At 37.3% G+C, this 21,775-nt stretch overlaps 3 protein-coding genes across 3 annotated transcripts in view; 2 read left to right on the forward strand and 1 right to left on the reverse strand.

Annotated features, from left to right (window-relative positions):
* Positions 1 to 1,209: 1,209 nt before the first annotated feature.
* On the forward strand, positions 1,210 to 9,518 carry LOC109035926 (Suppressor of variegation 3-9). Its single transcript, XM_019049772.2, has 3 exons — positions 1,210 to 1,496; positions 3,492 to 3,830; positions 5,217 to 9,518. Exons 2-3 carry the CDS (start codon positions 3,495 to 3,497, stop codon positions 6,201 to 6,203), a joined length of 1,323 nt encoding a protein of 440 aa, XP_018905317.2. The 5' UTR covers positions 1,210 to 1,496; positions 3,492 to 3,494; the 3' UTR covers positions 6,204 to 9,518.
* A 1,615-nt stretch (positions 9,519 to 11,133) lies between these two features.
* ATPsynO (ATP synthase subunit O, mitochondrial) lies at positions 11,134 to 18,817 on the reverse strand. Its single transcript, XM_019049773.2, has 6 exons — positions 18,699 to 18,817; positions 16,919 to 16,963; positions 15,780 to 15,890; positions 14,654 to 14,786; positions 13,907 to 14,019; positions 11,134 to 11,654 (listed from the first exon to the last, which is right to left on the reverse strand). The coding sequence occupies exons 1-6, from the start codon at positions 18,723 to 18,725 to the stop codon at positions 11,454 to 11,456; spliced, it is 630 nt and encodes a 209-aa protein (XP_018905318.1). The 5' UTR covers positions 18,726 to 18,817; the 3' UTR covers positions 11,134 to 11,453.
* A 106-nt stretch (positions 18,818 to 18,923) lies between these two features.
* The window catches only part of cib (thymosin beta cib), a 32,617-nt gene continuing 29,765 nt past the window's right edge, over positions 18,924 to 21,775 (forward strand). Inside the window, exon 1 of the mRNA XM_019049774.2 lies at positions 18,924 to 19,159. The gene's annotated coding sequence lies outside the window, so the exon portion shown is untranslated. The remainder of the gene's footprint in view (positions 19,160 to 21,775) is intronic.

Genomic DNA, 21,775 nt, shown 5'->3' on the forward strand with positions numbered 1-21,775 from the left:
TCAATAAATTCTTGAAGTTTCCGACTGGCACATATTTCTTCATTTGCCAAATATCTCGCGTCTTGTTGCGGGTTGCCAACAGAACCCCAATATTGTTAATTCAAACTTTGGCATCAGCCAACATCTGCCTATGTTTTAAAGTGTGAACAGTCAGCCAATCAGAGACGAATCGCCTCAAAAGTAGGGTCTAATTTCCTTCTCTCTACAGTGTGCTCCAGAGCATCTGTTCACTATCTATAGGTACCTTGAGAGCTGCTCAAAATTGAGTTTTGTAGGCGCATTTCTCGATGAAAAATGGAATCCTGCCGTGAAAATACTTTCAGCCCTCCCAAATCGTCCCTTCTGGTCATTTATGGTGGGGGGGGGGGGGGCTGTTAATCTGCGATTTATTTTAATTCGGTACGGTCTGTTTTGACTTCGGATTCGGACTGTATACGGCAAAGCTAAAATCTTTTAGTTTTCAAAGACTTTTTTGTCGATGTTCCGCATGACCTCTGCTGATCTTAAATTCACGAGAGCCACAACCCATAAGTCGAAAATTTCAGATGGCAAGAGCAGGTACCTATGTTTTGACTTCAAATTTTTATTCTACGCGAAAAATTTCGAAGGATCGATAGGGTATGTGTGACCTCCTCGCCTCAAATTAACCTAGGGACCCTTCTCCCCAGAAATAAAAATAACGGCGTATTTATGGGGGACCGACGGCTTCTCCCCCCCCCCCCCCCCCTCGCAAGGCCCCGAAATGTGGGTGAGAGGAGAGATGCCTTGACCACCATGAATTTGGGTTTACAGGGGTCACGTGGTACATCATCAAATAAGTCTTGATCTTAATCAGGACATCATATTTTGAAAATCGGATAATTTTAACGCCCACAGCGTTCAAATGAAATATGTACCCCAAAAATTCCCAAAGATGCCCCGTTTAGTCCCAAAAATGGGGCCTAGGAAAAAATGTTAAGAAACAAAAAGTTTTCATTTCACGCAATAGAATCCGAATCCAAAGTGAAATTTAACAATTCCGATTTATAGAAAACGCGAGTAACAGAGAGAATCCCCCCCTAAAACTTGAACTCCAAGAGCGGTGTTTTGGAGGGCTGAAAATATGAATCGCCCTGTATCATAATAATAATTATGGATGAACCGTTGTTGTGATCTGATTTTTGATGAAACTTCGGCGAACTGCTTTTGGCGCCAAAAATCCTTGTCAACGTCGATGATGATAACGTCACGTCTCGGTCGTCTGTTTTTTTTCACGCTGCAAAATGTAACGGTAGAGAACCAGAGACGGCGACGGCTTCCTTCTTTTTGAATAATTGAAAAGTGTATAAGTTCTTACAAATCGTAATACCTTTTCATATGTTTTTTCTCAAATTCTAGTAATTCTTGAAATATTCGTTTTTATTCAGTGTGAGCAATCATCAGCATCAGTTCAGACTCATAGCTGATCGTGATTCTCCAGGAAACAGAATTGCTCTGTTGTTAAATTCATTATTCAGGTGAGATTTTTACCCTCAATTTTTCCAGGTGAATGTTATCAATGCAAGTGAATGCTTTGTTGCTCAGCAATTTCATAACAGCTCTTGCATCCAGGCCCTGAGATTCTGTTACTCTTTGTTTATCTCTGGCAGCCAGAAGTACTTACCCCATTACACTGATATATATACAGTGACAACAGCATTCTATACATCATCATAATTAAATAAGAGAAATTTCGATTACTATAAGAAAAATGTAGATGCATTTTATCACTCCGGTGCAAATCAGAGAGAAGGTTATGCGTTAGTTCAAGACTGAACCATGACCCAGTCATTGAAGGGATTTTTCTTTAACCGTGGAACGTGATGGATCGAGATCTTTACGGTTCAGTCTGGTTCAACGGCCTAACTGCAGCCTGAACCCACCTTTGCAGAGCGGTCCAAATGTTCTACTGGAATGCCTGGAATGCGCCAGTCGAACGGGCTAAAAAAGTGATGCGTACCATAGCGATCCTCTGCGATACAGATAAAAAAATGCCCTTCAAGATATTTGATTGCTTGGAAATTTGCACTGAGGGCACATTCCTTCTACTCAAGAGCTGGTCATGATGAACCAGTAATACAGTGCATTTCCAATATGTTCAGAATCCGCATCAGCTAATTTTACGCATTTTTAGACTGCGACAGAAGATCCACGATCTTGATTCTTGCATTCACAATCCATTCCAAAATGACCTCACGCGATCTTCTGTTGCAGTCTGGAAGTGCGTAAACTTCATTGGCGTGGACCCCACACTCTCTTGGAATCTATAAATAAAGATATGCCACCTTGATTCTAAGTAATTTTTATTCTGAATACAGGGTGTCTAGCAACCGGGAGAATTAGGAAATGTCAGGGAATATTTTTGGAAGTCGAGGAAAACATCACGGAATCTGCATAAATTCGGCATGTCAGATAATTTTATTTTGAAAGCGATTTTTGTGTCAAGGATATCAAAAGGCTCAGATTTTTCAGAAAATGTTTTGTGAATTTTACTTTTGCAGAGATTGCTACCAAAATTTCTACCTGAATCCTGCTGATGTCTGTTAAAAATGAGGCAAAAATATCTTGCATTAGTATAGACGCCACATATTTTGCTCTATTTATTAACTACATTCTATTCCTGAAACATACAACAATTCTTATGCACGTCAAATCAGTTCGAACGTGTTGAAAAATTAGGAATATTTTTCTTTTTTGTCAAGGATTTATTTTTTCTGTCTGTCAGGGAATTTTGAATTTTTCCCCGCGTTTTTGGTCGTATTAGTCAGAAAAACGTTAGGGAATTTTTTTTTTAAAAAAATTGCTTGACGCCCTGGAACGCTAAAATTTAGGTAGTTGATTTTCTATTGCTTCCTAATTGCGTTAGCTTATTTGGCGTGGAAACGTATGGTGATACAATCTACAACTCAGACTGTACCTCAACTTAATACTTGGATTTTGAGGTCCAAGACTTGGAAGGGGAAAGTGATTAGTCTTCTACACTGGCAACAGTGCCTGCAATTTTGAGTTTTCTCAAATTCCCCAGTTATTCGTCATCTTACTTTTAACAACTTTCAAAGAAACAATTTTTTTTAAATTTTAAGTGTTCTTTGCTTCAAATGATGCAGACATTAAAGCTTATTCCCTTAGCTTTCATGCAGTTTGCAAATTTTTGTCGGTCAACAGATGTCTCAGAAATGAATTTTTGCAGGGACGTCTCAATTTTGTTTTCTTTTACAACTAAATTTGCTTTAAAAGTTGGTAAATTTTTCTTAAAGTGGTAATAATAAGTGACTACATAAATAGATATCTATGATATTTTAAATTTAAAATACCAATATGATTGTCAATGGGTTAGCTCAAATGTCAGTAGATTTCCATGTGCAAATTTGTTTTATTTACAAAATTAAAAACAAATTCTTCACTTGTTTGAAAATAAAGTTATTTTTATAATATTCTCCTACTTATTGTTTTTTCCCCTAATTTTTCCTCAGGTCATGGCAGAAAAGCAAGTAAAAAAAACTAAACGACGTCGGCTGGACCTCAATGATGTCTATGAGGTAGAAAGAATTGTAGATCATGCACCCATAGAAAATTCACGGAACAAGTACCTCTACTTCATCAAGTGGAAAGGCTGGCATCAAAGTCACAACACTTGGGAACCATTGGATAACCTTAATTGTGACAACAAATTAAATGAATACCTTTCAAAACTTATTGTTGCTCCGAGTGACGAGAAAAAAATCGAAGAAATCAAAATGAGTATGATGACGCTTGAAGAGGGCTATATCAAGAATTTACTATCAGAGAACAAAATTGATGGAAAAATCCAGGTAAAAATTTTCCTGTTGATCTATTTTTCAACGTCTGTATTTGAGAGTGCAGGCTCAAGTCAAGTTTTCTGCATGTCACAAGATAAATTAGCCTTCGCAAAATCAGTAGCATAACTGAACCATTTTGCTGCAACCTTGGCAGACAAAACATCAGCAAATATTGGGGGAAAACTAAGATGACAATGGGCCTATCAGCGGTAATTTTTAAAATAGATCTTCATTTTGAACTTCATATTTTCTTCGTATGTATCTCACAGTAAATTAACTTGAGGCTGTAACCTTCTTATCCCATCTTCATCGCCCCTTGTCTTCGAGCAAGAGTTCAAATATTTTACAAAAGAAACATTCCTGAGAATTAAGAGAGGAAGATCTGCTCTATCATCTTTGAAGAGCCTAATTATTTTTTCTAACAAGTGGGATCCATCCAAGCTTAATAGAGCCACGCTCTTGCTCACAAATCAACCAGAACAAGGAGAGGACTCAATCTTGTAACTTCCAAGTTGAAAGATTATAGCACCAATTGATAGCTAATAATGACGATCTGTTGGCCACATGTTTTTTATCTTGACCATTGAACCCTTGGAATGTTATAAAGATCAAAAAGAAACGGTACTGAGAATTGTCCTAGCAAGCCACAATGCTGCCATGCACTATTTAGTCAGGTTTGTGAATCCTTGTCCATGAGCCAGATTGGTTGAACAAATGACAGTGCTTGTTCCATATTTTCAGTCAAAATATTGCTGGTTGGAATCAGCACACTCCCGCTTAATTTTTATGCTTTCCCTCCCAATGACCCAATGTCCTGAAATTCGACTTTACATCTAAATAAAAACTCTTTTCCTTTCCTCTCTTATTCGGCACCTCCTCTGAAGAGAACTAGAGAGAATTCATCGTAACTGCTAACTTGAATGGCAGAACGTACATTGAAAACCAACCTCGAATAGACTCATCTTAATTTCAGATAAAAAAAAAGTAGCTGCTTTGGTTATGTTGTGCCTTTTACTTTACCTTCTTCACTTACTTCAGTGAGTTGACAGCTGTGCACTGAAACCAAGGATTCTAGAAGAACTTTTAGGATTTGCGAAAGGTATAATGAACATCTGAATCTGCAGGTAACATTAACTAGTTACCAAAGCTTTTGGGGAGAGAGGGAAGTGCAAAGTAAGAGAAAACAAACGAAAGCTAAGGAAAAAGTTTTTAGTTGGAAAGTTTCAAAGGTAGATACCATTAAGTTTAGTCGTTGAATTCGCAGCTGCAATCGAAGTTCTTGGAAGTTTAAAAGTTCGATTTGAGGAAAATGGACTTTGAACGCATGTGTTTCATTTCATTTCTCGATTAAGTCAAAGATACATTTTATTTATTTCATATGCATTTCTTTTTTTTCAGATACCGGAAGTAAACAGGTCCCTCATCAAAACAATCCTTTATTTCTTAGCTTCGATGCCAGAGGAAGAATGGGATTTGGCTCTCAGAGACAAGCTAAAAAGTCTTATTGATCTTGAAGTATTAAGTGACCTCCGAACGACTCAGTTAGAGTCTCTACAACTGTGGGAAAAGAAAATGAACGACATCTGCAGTAGTAAATTTCCATTGAAAGTAGAGAACGATGTAGATTTGGAAGGTGCACCTCCGAAATTCATATACATCACTGAAAATGTAAGTGCAGAGGGTATTGTGATCCCGTCAGACCCACTTGTTGGGTGTGATTGTGGATTGTGGTGTAAAGGCATTTCATCCAAATGTTGTTCTTCATCTGCGAATTCGGTGTATGCATACTCCAAAGGAAAACTAAGAATAGATCCAGGAATGCCCATTTATGAATGTAATAAACGCTGCTCTTGCGGACCAGAATGTGCCAATCGAATGATTCAGCATGGACGTTCCAAGCGACTCAGTATCTTCCGAACCAGAAACCAATGTGGGTGGGGTTTGAAAGCGCGCGATAGAATTCCCAAAGGAACTTTTATCACTCAATATGTTGGGGAAATAATTACCAATGAAGAAGCTGAACAGCGTGGAATGAGGTATGATGCAGATGGCAGAACGTATCTATTTGATTTGGATTTCAATGGGGAAGAAAACGCCTACACAATTGACGCAACCATGTATGGAAATGAGTCTCATTTCATTAATCACTCTTGTGAACCCAACACTGCAATTTATGCTGCGTTCATAAATTGTTTAGATCCAAACCTTCCATTGCTAGCCATCTTCGCAGTTCGTGATATCATGGCTGGAGAGGAAATAACCTTTGACTACTCAAGTCAACAAAATGGTAAATCTATTTCTGCTGAGGACAATGAAGGGAAGGTCTTTGAAAATTACTTGTGTAAATGTGGTTCAGCAAATTGTAGAAAGTACCTATTTACATGATATTCTGCAGCTCCATGAATAAAAGAGTCATGTATTTATGTACTTTATATTGTTATAATGAGATAGTTGCACATGTCGCAGAATCATGTTTTTATGGTTCATGATTAAAAAACTTGGATCTGTCCAAGATGCCAAGTTACTACTTCAAATAATGGTTGAAACAAAACACAGCACATTGTGTCATTCTCTAAGGTAGTGCATTCCTTATGCTTCTTCCTTGTAGGCATGATCAAAATCTAACTATCGGAGCATCACTGATCAAAAATTCCAAGGTGGAGGAAACAACACAAAGGCACTTCTTCAGTGTTTAAATTTCACAAACCATTTGTTTCAAAGAGCTTTGATCCCGTTCATAGTGGACCGAAAAACTTGGCACGGACAGATTTTCTTGTTTTTTAATATACAACCATTTAAACAGTATTTTTTGATGCGTGCAATAGATCGATTTGTGTATACGTTACAAGTAAATTGTCTTTAAAAAATACTGTCTCCAAAAAGACTCGTCTATTTTGCTTCAACAAAAATTTTGAATTTTATCAGTTTTTGAGTCGAAGAAAAACATTTTTAATGTATTGACAATAACTAGGACTGAATTGAATCCTTTGCTCCCCTTTCTCATTGAAGCACGAATTTTTGTATTTTCCTTCATCGATGATCTTCCTATGTCATTTATGAAATGGACAAATAATGGTGCACGACTTTTACCTACCAAGGATAATTTTTTTTGTTAATCTTAGTTTAAATTTATCGCTTTACTCGTCTTTATTCTTAGTTACTTCTTTAGCAGTTATTTTTATAGCCTTCAAGATGGTTCAAGAATTTTGAAGTTTTAATTAGTTTTAATGAGCCCTCCTAGACCCTAATCAAGAACCCTGAACATCAGCATAAAATTTTATTTAAATCTAAAGTGAGGTTCAATTTTTTAGCTTGTATAGAAAACCATATCGCATTTTCATTTATCCTGCAACCGTATTATGAAAGTTAAGTAAATTGAAACTTTTAGAGAGACTTGAAATCACTGAAAAGAGTAATGAACTACATTCCGCATGAATAAATATGAGATTTCAGCTGATTTGTCCAGCAGTCATAGTCAAATTAATGTTTTTGAGTCTTTAAAGGCCCTTTTCAAAGAAATTGTCCGACTCTGAAATAATCTGATTGTGGTTCCTCAAAATATTCTCCATCGAGTGACGTATATCTTTGAGTGTGACTAATCTTTTTAGATTTTGTCTACCTCAGTTTTTACCCTGCTCTAAAAAGTTAGATTCCCAAGTTCCTTTCCTCCTTGTTTCTCATTGTCAGTTCCATTTAGATAGTTGCTGGTAGCATATAAAAATCTGTTTAGAGACTCATGTCAGACCAATCAAAAGTACGGATAATACTAATTGCAGTTACCTCATTCTTAACCATGAGAATATCATTACAATGATCTCGTATCGGTAGTAGTCTCCTCAACCTCGTTCATCTTTTCTCTAAATGACAGATGAGTCATGTTTTTTAAAAATGGGGTATTATAACAATTTTAAGGGACTATATTTGTTTCAAATAAAAATCTTGAAACTGATCTCGACTGAAGCAGTACAGAAATTCAGAAGTTTTGTAAAATCTTTTCCTGTTTTTAAGGAAGCAGTGCTTTGATGTGAATTTTTAATCTTTGAAACCCCTTTTGACATCAAGAATGTATCATAAATATTTACATATGTTTCACTGGCAATTTTTAATTGAAATGATCTCCTGTTGTAAAAAGACACAGCTAGCAGCCCAAAAGGAGCGTCAGGATCTATAACTATAACAATATTCATGTAATCTTTTAGCCAAAGAGAAGTGTCAAATTTTAAAAAGACCTTGTTAGGAGCAATGAATACATTGCTCTTTTTTTAATTTACAGTTTTGCGATTTGAAATTCCTGTACAGCCAACTTGACCTTCAGCTACATGTAGCAGTTTTAGGATGCAGTCTACAAACTCTAGAATTATTAATTTATTACGATTGTTATCTTTGATCTCTTTGTCTGAAAATTTTATTATTTCATTAGATTATTAGATGTTAGAAAGTCTATTTCAGATACGAATTCCCATCCCCAAACAATAGTTCATATTGTTAACTGATTTCTAAAAAGAGAATACGTGACTGGAACAAGCTTTTATGCACCAGGCTCAATTATGAGACTACAGGAAAATCAGAAATATGTAGATGTAATAGAAGTAGAGCAGAATAGTGACATAAAAATTTGTATAATGGGTGTGTTGCATGCAAGTTATATAGCCATTTGAACTTCATGAGGAAAATCTCACGAAATTCACGCTGGGCAAGTCAAACATGTTTGAAAACCTTTCTTTAGCATACAATCTGTGTAATTTGTAATAAGCTTTTTCAAGTTTCCCGTGTCTGCGCGCAGTTTTTCTCAGTCACCGCCAACTAGGTTTGCAGAGAAGAGGAGTAAAAAAAACTTATTCTATTGTATGATTTCAATCGTTTTTAAGTAATTGTTTCCTTTTTTTTTCTTTATTTTTCAAAAATAAAAGCTTTGTATCACTTAAAATCTTACCCTAGAGTTCATGAAGTCATACTGTAAGTGGGAGAGCTGGCGCCATGTTCTGCTGGACTAGTTCCGAGCCCTGTGAGCGCTGAGCTTCGGTCACTTTTTCAATACATGTTCGATCCAAAATGGCGGTGTGGAATACATGATAGTTCCGATCTTCTTTGTTTACATCGAATGGCCGGATACCCGAGAATCGAAAAAGTGTCAAAGGCGTCACACAGGAGTCTTGGAATTCGGGACCTGGGAAATGCTTAAAAGTGGCCCCAGCTCTTTCACTTACATTACGACTGTTAGTACTCTATGAATTGTTTACAAGGAGAGTTTATGATAGTTCGCAAGATTGTTTCTTTCTTTAGATTAAGTCTCCCTCTGAGCAAACCTGACTGCTGGCCACAAACATCAACCGCCTGCATACTTGGTAAATTTGAAAAAGCGTCCTACAAACTGTGCAGATTACCCACTAAGGAGTGGATTTCAGATTTTTTTTATGTGCCCAACATAATTTTCAAGCAAATTTACCCGTAGAGCGTGTAATCAGTTGGCTGTGTTTCTTGCAAGCAACAGACGCATTCTAAAGAAACATGTCTTTACCTCTGTTTTTTTCATAATGGGCTTCATCTTCTCTACTTGATAAATAAGAACTTTTTATGAACCTTGATAGTTATTATGATTAGTTTTACCCTACATCCTGTTATCCTTTTTGTATCTTTTTTAGTTTTTATGTGTTTCTTTTCTGATTAGCTCATTTGCAGAAAGTAAAATTTAGTCATTTACATTGGTTCTCATAACAATTTATTCGGTCATCCTATTTATTATTAAATCCTTTTTGATGACAGTGCTGACAGAGTCTACATGAATAAACTAAGAATGACTTCTACCCTGGGTAAATTATCCTAGGTCTAACTTAACCTCTATTGTTAGACTTAAAAGTTCAAAATGCAAAATTCAAATGCAAAGTTCTATAAAGACTTCTTTACCCTCCAATTCATAATTTAAGAAGTATTTTGGAGTACTTTGGAGTCTATCTAGAGTTTGCAAAAATCTGCAAACTCTTGAAACTTGGACTCAAGGCTAGTTGGTATCCAAAGAAAGTAAATATGAAGATTTGTAACATATTTTGCCCAAATTCCATTCCCACCTGAATTGCTAGAATAAAAAGAACAAGCACACCTTGACGGATATTTCAGATAGCTACTTGGTAAAAACATTTCTGTGAAACTCGGGAGTTAAAGCCGACAATATCCTAACTCGAAACAAAGCGAAATATATGTAGCTTTAACTTAGTCAACAGATGAATTACTAGGAGATACGCGGCCCAACCCCCTGAAGGCACTCCGCGCCATCATTCGGCCGCTGCGCGGCCCTATTTTCACCCTTCTATCAATGTTGGTCTTATTTTTCCCCTAAAAAATTATGATATGAGGTACACTTTACTTTTAGAATGAAATGATTTATGTTTTTGATGAATAAAGAAGAAAAATTTTATGAAGTCAAAAGGACGCGTTTTGCAATGACAGATTAATGAAACATTCCAGTAAAACAATGAAAGACTATAATCAGGTCATAAATTAGGTAGCTGAGGAGTCAGGAATCGAACCCACTACTTCAGACATGAGGACGCCTCCGACGTCTTAGACGACTCAGCCACTGCTCATCTTGTGAAAATAGGGGCGAATACTGTGTTGATAAGTAGAGCTGATGCGCAGGCTACTCAGCCACTGTGCAACCTCCTCAGCTACTGCGCAGCCTTTTGCGCATAGCGGCAGCAGGCGCGGAGCGTTCTGTGAATTCGCTCACTTTTATAACTTGATTGTAAAAAAAACTGGGTCCTATTTCCAAAATCTGATTAGAGCAGGCTCATCTAAAGCCTATCACGCATCGATAACTGCAAAAATCATGGAAATCGACCCGGTAGAACGCTCAAACGAACTATGACAAAGAACATAAATTTACATTGTTTAAATGGGAAAATTCGCAACTTTACCACGTAATATAAAAAAACCTGGGTCATATTTTGAAAATCTATATAGAGTTGGCTTATCTAGAGACAATTGCCCGTCGATAGCCGCAAAAATCATGAGAATCGGTCCAGTAGACTGCTGGAACTAAGCCTTACCAGTTACGCAAAATTAGGAGGTCTCGGAGCTTATGGTATAGAGGATAGCGTTCAACTACCTTCAGTTTTGATTTAAGATCCCAAAACAAATATTATAGGTTTTGCAAGCTGAAATGCGCTTCTTGCCAGTTAAAAAAAAGGAAGTCAAATTCGAATATTTCTAAATATTCCCTTGGTTTAAGGGCCCTGGTCCCTGTTGCATAGAGGGTGGTAAAGAATATAAAAAATTTACCTTAAAAAAAGAGACAAAAGAAAAAAAAGAACTAGAGTGGTTTTAGCTTTAAAAAGGGTTTTTCTTTACTGGGTTTCTTACAAGTTTTTGAAAATTCATTGCTATCATGAATGTATGAAGTCTCATTAAAAACAGGTGCCTTGTTCACAATTACCGATTTATTACTATTCACAAATGCAAATTTACATCAGCTTTCATACACATTCCCACAGAAGTTTCAACTTCCCATCATATTACATCTCTGAAAATGTTAAATAAAAAAATGCCTAAAGATAAAAACAGAAAACATAAACAAAGTGAGAAAGCTTTAGAACTAACTGAACATGATTGATACAGACCAAGCAAGTTAGCCTTTCAAAACTAGGCTGCAGAGGAGATGAGCTCAGAATATTTCTTAATCTTGCTTGCTATGCTCATGTCCACATACCTATCACCAATAACAACAACCATACCCCCAATAATGGCAGGATCTACTTTGGTCTCGATGATGATATTTTCTCCTTTCTTTGCAAACTGTTTCAAAGCAGCCATCAGTTCTTGTTTAGATGCATCGTCCAAAGGCTGAAAGAAATATTAATAAAAGTAGCTTAGACACTATGAAAAACAGTCAGGCTGCAACATTTACGAATACTTGTGTGATATATTAAGTTGAGACATTATTTGTAGGAACATCTTACAAGCCTTGCAGTTCTGTCCAGATGGTGTCACTTCGTAAATCGTTTGTAGCAATCCAAAGAAACACATATGCTGATGATTTTTTGGAAAAATGAGAAACAATTCAACGGATATTTCAGATGCCAATTCCAGGGAGACCTTTGTTTCATTCTGTTACAAATAAACTACGAAATAGCACAGTCTGAGTAGCATTAAAAAGCTCATACGCCACTTTAACAAAACAGAGCATAGTTAATGATGAAAACAATTTCACAGGAAATGTTGATCATTCATTATTGAGCATTTCCCCGGAATTTTGCAGCATGGTCGTTTTTACACTGATTGGAATTTTTCGTTCATAGTGATGAAAATAAACAATGAGATACGAAAAAACAAACTTGACAATAACGTAGTATGATGCTTCTGCAATTTAAACGATGGCAATGAAGGGAAACTTGGCCAAAAAAATAATTAATATAGCTGCTACTTGACTAAAAGCTGATTCGGTTATTTTTGTACCCATTATGGACCTGGAATCATAATCTTTGTCACATAAGGCACTAATCCGATGAAAACTGGATTACGAGGGTCGTCCAGAAAGTAAGTTTACCTATTCAATATCTCTTAAAGAAAATTTATAAAAACGTTGAAAAGTCACTACTTTCAGCTTTCTAATGCATTGTAGATTTTAAAATTTGGTTTGATAGAACTATAGAAATGAGAATTTTTCTGAACCCACCTCCTCTCCACGCAGGGCCTAAATTTCTCAGAGCGCCATCAGCAAATGAGCTGCTGAGTCTATCGCTTTTTGCAAGAAAGTGGTAAAGAGGAAGTTGAATTTCATTTAGGACATAAGGAAGAACATTAATCAGCTAGGAAATTGCAGGATTCACCATGTTTACTTTGAAATCAGTTGTATTCGAACAAAAGTTAACTGAATTGTCAGCGTTTACTCTCACTTACTGACTGGATTGTTCATTGCTTTCACATGTTCCGCCAGCTCTCAAAAAAATGTTGTTGTAGAGGCATCATTTTGGAAAAATGCAGCATTAACAACATCTTTACTGTAAATTATCTTAAGAGCAGCCATGGGCACCTTTCTTGGTTAATTAAGAAATCATAGACCGCAATTCACACACCCAAACCAAATTCAGCCAAACAACTCCACGAGTTAACCAATTGTAGCTCAACTTTTTCATGTATTGCAGTCCAGACCCACTAACTATTGAATAATACTGCAATTTTTTTATTAAGAAATGTGCTTCCTCGTGTTTTACATGAAATTCAACCACCTCTAAACCACTTTCTCACAATAAGCGATAGACACAGCAGCTCATTTGCTGATGGCGCTCTGTGAAATTTTTGACTTTCATGGAGAGGAGGGGGGTTCAGAAAAATTTACATTTTTAGAGTTCTATCAAACCAAATTTAAAAATCTACAATGCGTTAGAAAGCTGAGAGTAGTGGATTTTCAACGCTGTTTACAAATTTTCTTTATCTATCTTAGTTTAAAATATATTGAATAGGTAAATTTACTCTCTGGACGACCCTCGTATTTTCTTATTCTGACCCAAATAGGGACCCTCTGTCATTCAAATTTCAATGTGGGAGTGCTTGGAATTTGAAGAAGATATTTTCCTTCTATGAAAAATTCTACGGCCAACAGTGTTCGAAACTCACAGGCGCCAACACGCCAAATGCGCCTAAAAAATCGGCCATGGCGCAAAAAAAATGAAGGCTCTGGGCCGACGTGGCCCCTAAAAATCTGAATGTTCATATCAAGTGATTATTCAAAATTTTCAGCACTACAAGTGAAAGCTTTTTCTATTCTTTACGATTTCATCCTTTGTGCTTTTGTCTGCCTAAGTTACAGCTACTTACTAGTTCTGTTACAAAAACATCTTGCATCTAACTTTTCACTAAATGCGCCGTAATATATAGGCAAAAAGTCAATTTGGCCCCTAAAATCGGGCCTGATGCACCACTTGGCTCCTAAAATTCAAACATGAGTTTCGAACACTGACGGCCAACAACTAATCCGTGTCTGAATAGCAGCTAAATCTACAAGGCTTCATTTATAATTGTCCGCTATCATAGTATCCATAGATAATAGGTCAAAAAACAAACTGAGAAGAATTTGTTAGAGTGGAAAAACTTACCTTGGCTGTGGTAACTTCAACAGGCAAATCTCCACGATGGGCAGCCATGATTTGTTTAAAGTTATTGATGATTCCATGCAATTTGTTCAATCGACCATTTTCAGCCAAGAGATCTGTAGATATCAATAAACATATATTAGAGAGAACCACTAATAAATAATCTCTTGACTTAAGTTAAGAGCAAGATGATGGAGGTACTTAGACCTCTTTTATGCATGTTCGTGTTAAATTAAGTGTCAAAGACAGGGAGCCCACGCTGAGTGGTGATGATGATTGCAGATGACACTCTCCTGACAGTGGTATCACAGTCAGCATTTGAAGCAGAGAGAGCACTACTAACCTGGATGTGGAACGCCCCGTATCATTGTTGAAACACTTAGAGGCGCATCTATCCCTGAGGAGACCCTAATCAATTCATTGGGAGGAATATGTCTAAAGCTATGCAGACATACATGTATAGAATGAATAATAATTCTTACCCTGAGCTGATGACCTGCTTTTTTTCTTAGGCTTGGCAAAAATGAGGATGTTACTTATTTTCTAGGGAATCGTACTTAAAAATTTGAACACCAATGGTTCCTAAGAGAACCTCCTTGATTCCGAACAGCCTGGTGTGAGCTGCATCAGTGATGGAGGAATTATAGACTTCCCACACTGGTGTTCTTTTGCTACTGCATGATATTCAATGATAAGTCATTGATAGTGAATAAATATATAAAAAACCATACAGGTTATTGTTACTCTTACCTAGTAAATTTGCTGTTGACGGTTGGAATTTCAAATCAGCAGCCATTCCAACTACAGCTTTTTGCAAAGCATGTTTTTTCACAGATGGATTGCCAAAAAAGTCTTTCAATGAAGTGCTTTCCTTCAAGAGTTTCTACATGAAACATGGAACATAACCAAAATCAAACATAATGAGGGGGTCCTCTAAAAGGCAGCATGATGATGGCCAAAGTAACTGCGGATCTCCATTGGCAACATTGCAGATTCCCTGTCATACTTTATTTTCTCTTCAAAAAATTAGTCAATATAACTTCTTGAAAATATCCTTCATTTTTCTTCCCTATTAGTAGAATTTTTTCAGGCTACAAAGTTGGCTCATTTCTCTTAAAAAAAAAAAAAAAAAAAAAAAAAGAGCAGAAATTTTGAAAAATTGCAATGAAGAAACATGGCTTTGCACTTTGACCATCGATAAATATGTTACAGCCAGGCTGATAAACTCTATTAGTGCCACGTCACAGTTGGTATCGATTGTATCGAACTGGATCCAAACAATCAAACATAACCTTACTATTCAATATGAAACTGAAGAATTTCAGAGATAATTCGCCCAGTTTGAGAAAAAAGTTGTGTTAGAGACAGCTCTTTTAATCGCGGAACGTTCCCGCATTGTTAAGTTGACGGGATAAAGCAGTTTCAGAAAGGTGAAAATACCCACGAGGGCCACCATGATTTAGGCCACTCCTATGCCACTCCAGTTTCTTGGCTTTTGACTGTGAAATTCTGGGAGGGAGGTGTCAAGATGAGGTTATGTTTGATTGTTTGGATCCAGTTCGATACAATCGATACCGACTGTGACGTGGCACTAATAGCGTCTATAGGTAATGATAAATAGTGATGGATCAATGATAAACATTCCCCATTTCGCGTCTATTTTTTAATTTTGATGCATTCAAACGAAAGAAGGGTATTTTTCATAGAGAGTGTGCAAAAAGCATGGATGCATCTTATAATCTTAAGAGCAGATATTGGAATCCGCTTTGGACTAGACTTTCACAGACAAAAGTAGTAAACTTTTTTTTCGCTAAACTTAAAACATTCAAAACCTTAGGGTTTACCTCGTATTACCTTAAATATGCATATTACATACCTCAAACTTTAGAAGATCTTGATTCACGGCATCTAATTGTTTCTGTTTAGTAGCAGCTGAGTATAAAGCTGTTGCATATCTTCCTTCGAGCCCAAAGACGGAAATGGGCGGCTAAAAACAGGAAAAAAAGGCAATGAACATGAATTACTTTAATTGAGTTTGCATCATGCTGTCAAGTCCAAGTTCTGACGGCTCAGAAGTAAGATCCCTACGATACATGATGTTCTTACAATTTATTAGCCTTCATGAATTCATTAACTTAAATTGATAACATTAATATTAAAAAAATGAAATCAATGGTGGCCACTCCTACCTGCTCCTATAAACTCTAAGTAAACCCAGTGCACCATACCATGATAATTTAATAACTATATGTAGATTTATGAATTCATTTATTAGGCATTCTAGACTGTAACTTTGGTGCAATTACTGTCATACTTCCAATGATGAATGTAGAACAAAATCTGAAAAAATGGATCAGAATAATCAGTTGTTCCTAGCCAATTACAATGACAGTCCACTGCTACTTGAAAACAGTGTTCCTGGGTGGGCTGTAGACAAAGTCTGCACGCTCTTCCACTCTCCATGCTGCTATTGGCTGCTGCATCATTCTGTGACATCACACGTACAGACTTTTTAAGAAAGGGAGGCATTTTCCCATTTACTTTTGGTATGTACATTGTCTTCACTGATAGAGGGAAAGTCTGCATAGTACGGATATAATCGCACCATTGGGATCACTGCTGGATAATGACGATGATTTTTCAATGCTTTGCTGATGGTTTCATCATTTTAGATACGACCAGATTATTAACCTGGTTGTATCCAAAACGATGAAACCATGAAGCATGTACCTCCTAAAAATGAACCTATTAATTTTGGTAGAATTTCATTTTGAATTTCTCATTTGATTTTCGTTCCTTGGCTTAGTTCCTCTATACAATAGGGTGGACACATCAATTCTAACATCCTGTTACTTGTTGATACAACAGAGAGTTATCGAGTTACGGCTAAAATTTTAATTTTGCGACCAAAATTGATAAAAAAAAGGCTTCTCCTGAAAAATGTTCCTCGATGCTATAGTCTTTTTTTTTGCTGGTGGTCACATAGTATGTTGCTGCTAGAAAAATTGAACTTACTTTGACAAGTTGCCGACAAGCAGCAGAGGAGGATAGAGCTCGGATCTGGAAAAAAAATGATTTTATAATTAACAAAGCATCTTTGTGAGAAGATTTAAAGGATTTAACAATTGTTCACTTCTTTCAAACCCTGAAAAACAATATGATCAGGGAGGGGGGGGGGGGGGGGGAATAATGATCTAATTTGTATTTTTACATTTCTTAACATTGGAATTACTTATTAACCAGGGCTTATTTTGGGCCTCTGTGGTTTCATTGAAGTGCCCAACAACATAATATTCGTCATCAATATTTGAAAGTATATGATACAGTTGCCTTTATACACAATATCAGCAACTCACACTCAGCGATTATGCTTCTGGGCAGGGTCTGCATGGAGTTTGAAGTTACAGTTGAAAATAATTCAAATTTCGTTTTATGAAATACTGCATGAGTTGTTGACATTACAGAGAATGAATTTAATTGGAAAGGACAAGAAGTACATGGGCACTCGTCTACTTTCCATGAGTTGGTTGCCAGAATAATATAAATTTCTGTTCGTTCATCACCCAACCTTCACATAGATCAAGGTACACTCTGCTACAGGTGTAGACAAACGGGGTGCTAAAGTGGCAGCGCTGAGAATATAGGCCATTGCGTGACGTTGCAAGTCATACCGTCTTTACCGCGCAGTTTATACTTCAGAGGTTCTGGCAGATCTGGTAGCTTCAATAAGCTTTCAGATAAATTTAAAAAATTGGTAAACTCTGAATAACAAAAAGCTTAACTAAGAACACAAAAAAATAGCGTGAAATTGACGAGACCCACTCTCAGAACAGAAAGTTAACAAGTTTTCAATATAGCATCACAGTGGTACTATTGGACGCTGTCAAATCTACGCGTCTCGACAACTTCCTAAAATTCCATTAGTCCACGCCTGTAGTAGAGTGTACCTTGCACATAGATGAACAGTACCTTGCTTCACTAATTTGAGGTCCAATAGAAGTAGAGTCCACTCCTGATTAAACTACCCACTTATGAAATGTGGCAGAAGAATGACTGTTTTCAGTTCACTATTGAAAAAGTAAATACAAGAATCAAGATGGCGGATTTTTTAACGCACTCAGAAAGTGCAAAAACTTACTAAGTGTGGACCACGGACTCTACCATGCAAAACTACTTTAGCAACCTTACTAAAGCTTATCTGCATTACTTACAGTTCAGCTGGTGAGCTTCTTTCGTACAATAACCATCAGCATCGTTTGCTTCAGTTGTTGGTTACTAACCTGGTTTTCTAGTGATAAGGGATGAGATAAGAGTGGACATCCTCTTCCAATGTCTGGCCAGATGTTAGGTACCAACAATTAGGGTCTGATTTAGAGCAGGAACCCCTAATTAAAGCTCCAGATGCAGAGAAGAGGGATATCATTTAAGACTTAGGAAAAGTTCCATCTATTCGCAATACTCTTGTCAAGTACACAACGTTGAGAACTGCTTTCAGGATACCATATCTACTTTGGATCACCGTAGCCTTCAGGGGAAGGCGCCTCAACACTAGTAGGAAATCACAAAAAGTGATGGAAATTTTTTATTTTCAATTGAATGGGGAAACGGAGAGCTAGCTAGAAATGTCCTGCGTTCGGCATTGGGTATGATCTCGGGGTTGTTGAGCTGGATCAAATCTTAAGTATGGTGCGAGAGGAAAATAATTTTATAACAGTTGCCTCTCAAAGCTGAGGACAGTAAAGCCTCATCCTCATCCATGAATGAAAAAAGATGGATATAAATGTGTGTTACTTACAAAAACTTGAGTTTGATTGGCTGCCATTATTCTTGATCACGAACTAACCTTTTGGAGGTTACGAGTTATTGGGGTGAAGTGTAGTGGGGGGAAAAAGAGGGGGACAAGTGGGGGTTGGTTGTGGGTGGGACTCGTGGGACTCCTCTGATTCGCTGATGATACCATACCTAACCCATAAACTTTTGCCAGTTTGATTGTTGTTATTCTTCTTCCAGTCTCGCTGGTCTAGTTCGGTAAATGAAAACTGAAAAATCTGAAGCCGCCCACTAATTTCGTCATTTTTGTGATAGTGAAAAGTGTAGCATTTCTCCTGTCTGAAACCCTGATTGCATCGTGCTTATAGCTCCCTTTGGCAATTATCGTTCATCCTATCGCGCAATACGACAAGTGCTTATCATCCACTCACATCAAAATTTGAGTGTGTGGCTCCATAGCAACTTCCCTCTGCATCCTGCATTTCTGTAAGTACACACACAAGCCAATGTTAAGCATACAAAAAATTCCATATTCCATCATATGGGGCGCTAGAAACTTCGCCAATAGAATTGGCCAAGCACATGAAGAAACCTATCAAGCGAAATATCGTCACTTAGTATGGCTGATCAAATCATCGTTCGCCAGAGTTAGGACTTCGTAAATCTGATGATTTTCCTGTCAAATAGATTTCTCCTATCTGTCTCAATATTTTACTGTCAGATTGATGTATAAGGGGCGGTTCCCATGGCCTCACAGTTGATATCAATGCTCTTAGGCTCAAGTGAAAGATCATGACCAACTATTAGACACATTCTAGTGTTTTGGTAATGTGCCTCTTCAGAGCACTTCAGAATCCTGTATTTTGGGCAAAGATTCCGGAACATTGTGTAGCCCTTTTAATTTGAATGCCTTAGCCCTTAGCTTTCCATGTGGTTAGCTGGCTGGACAGTGGATAATGCTACGGGCTTACTTTGCGAAGGCCTTGCGTTCTATTCCTTCAGGACTGTCATTCAACATTTGTAGAATCAATCCCTGAATTTCTTTATTCTTCTCTCTTTCTTTCTCTCTTCTGCCCACCTCTTTCAATTGAAAACGAATATTACAAATAAGAAACCTACAATTCCTTTGTTTCCCTGAATTATACTTGTAACGTATGTAAGGAATATGTATAGGTAGTGTATTTCAGGTGTTTGTTTATCTTCAACAGGTGACAAGATGTGTTAGGTCTTCTTGGTTTTTGATTTGGATGTATTGCAACCATTAAAACTAACCAAGAATATTGCTAAGTAACTGTAAAAATTCAAATTTCGCTTAGTTGTATATTACTGTCAAGCTAAATGTTTTTTAATTGAAAATTCCTGTGTGAAACAATAAGCATCGTAGAGGGAGAATTGGTATCTACACAACATTAATTTGCCTCCAATGGCCTCATCTGACTTGTGGGGCACTGTAGCGTGAACATGTGCTGATGAGAGATAGGTTGGTCTGAAGGAGGGAGGGGGCACGAAGGCCGCAGCCCTGGCAGCAAAATTTTGCAATTTTTATGCATGTATATTGAAAGAAAGTTTAGGATTTAGGGAGCATTAATAAATTACGTAATGCACTTTTTCAGCTTTTTGGATCAATACAGAGCGATTCAAAAGTCCCTCACCACCCCTAACTCCTGAGGTGTACGTAGCACTCACAAGATTTCAAGTCTCTATCTCACTTTGTTCATAAGTTACAGGGGTAATGCCTCGTGTTGGCGATTCAAGACTTTTGATCACCCCTTAGACCTCACAATCAGAGCAGAGCCCCAATTGCGTTTTTTTTTGGTAACCCCCCCCCCTCCCTCCCTTCGCAATCTTTCAAAATTCAGAACTATTCATAAAATCTTGCATAGGAAAACCAATGGCATATATGTTATCTCTATAATGAGCCTGAAATAGGTATTGGTTCCTTATTACAAAGTGTCTGTACGGTCCAAATAATACTTACCATGTTCGTCTAATATTTGACACAGGTTTCGATAGTATTTCAAAACTCAGCTTATATTTCGGTCTCTTTTCCCGGCCAAACGACTTAGTTTCGGACAAACCGCGATTTTTGATTATCTACAATAACTTCGGTTCCGATCCCCGCGGTTAATGGGGATTCGTTTTTTTTCGGCGCTAACTTCCATTTTATATTTCCTCCAGAAATTATGTTTGCCAATTGAACTTCTTTCGAGGTGAAATGCATTCATTTTCAACTAATATACGTCCGTCCAATATTTGACAGCAGGTGTTTTTATAGATTCTTTTGCAGTACAGCAAATCTTTTCCTGGCCAAATTACTTAAGTTCGTACTATCCGCGATTTACGATTAGCTGCGATAGCTCCGGTCCCAGTCACCGCGGATAATCGAGACTCAACACTGCCCTGCTAAGAAAGAGCGCCGCACAGTGGATCGAGTTAATTGGAGAGATTCAGCAACGATTCTCAGCGACCATCGGATACTGTCGGATTTGTCTGAACTATTCGAATAAATTTGATAAACACATCTAGATGAAAATAACTCGAATTTGCGAAATTTCAGCTGTTGAACGATGACTTTTGACTTCCATATTCAGCTGCCAAATTTAGCGTGCGATTCCGGCATAACCACGGCGCACAGTAATTAAAATTAATCCATTTTACGGCACTCTCAACGAGTAATCTATACTATAAGCTCCAAGACCTCCTAATTTTGCGAAACTGGTGACGCTTAGTTCCAGCGTTCTACCGGGCCGATTTTCATTATTTTTGCGGCTATTGACGGGCAATTGTCTCTAGATAAGCCAACTCTTTTCAGATTTTGAAAATATGGCCCAGGTTTTTTTATATTACGTGGTAAAGTTGCGAATTCTCCCATATAAACAATGTAAATTTATGTGTTTTGTCATAGTTCGTTTGAGCATTCTACTGGGCCGATTTCCATGATTTTTGCGTAAATCGACAGGTAATAGGCTCTAGATGAGCCCGCTCTAATCAAATTTTGGAAAAAGGACCCAGGTTTTTTAAAATCACGTTATTAAAGTGAGTGAATTTACAGAGTGCTCCGGGACTGCTACCGCTATTCGCGGGAGGATGCGCAGTAGTCGA

The sequence above is a fragment of the Bemisia tabaci genome, chromosome 2 (assembly GCF_918797505.1).
Source record: "Bemisia tabaci chromosome 2, PGI_BMITA_v3".
Classification (NCBI taxonomy): domain Eukaryota; kingdom Metazoa; phylum Arthropoda; class Insecta; order Hemiptera; family Aleyrodidae; genus Bemisia; species Bemisia tabaci.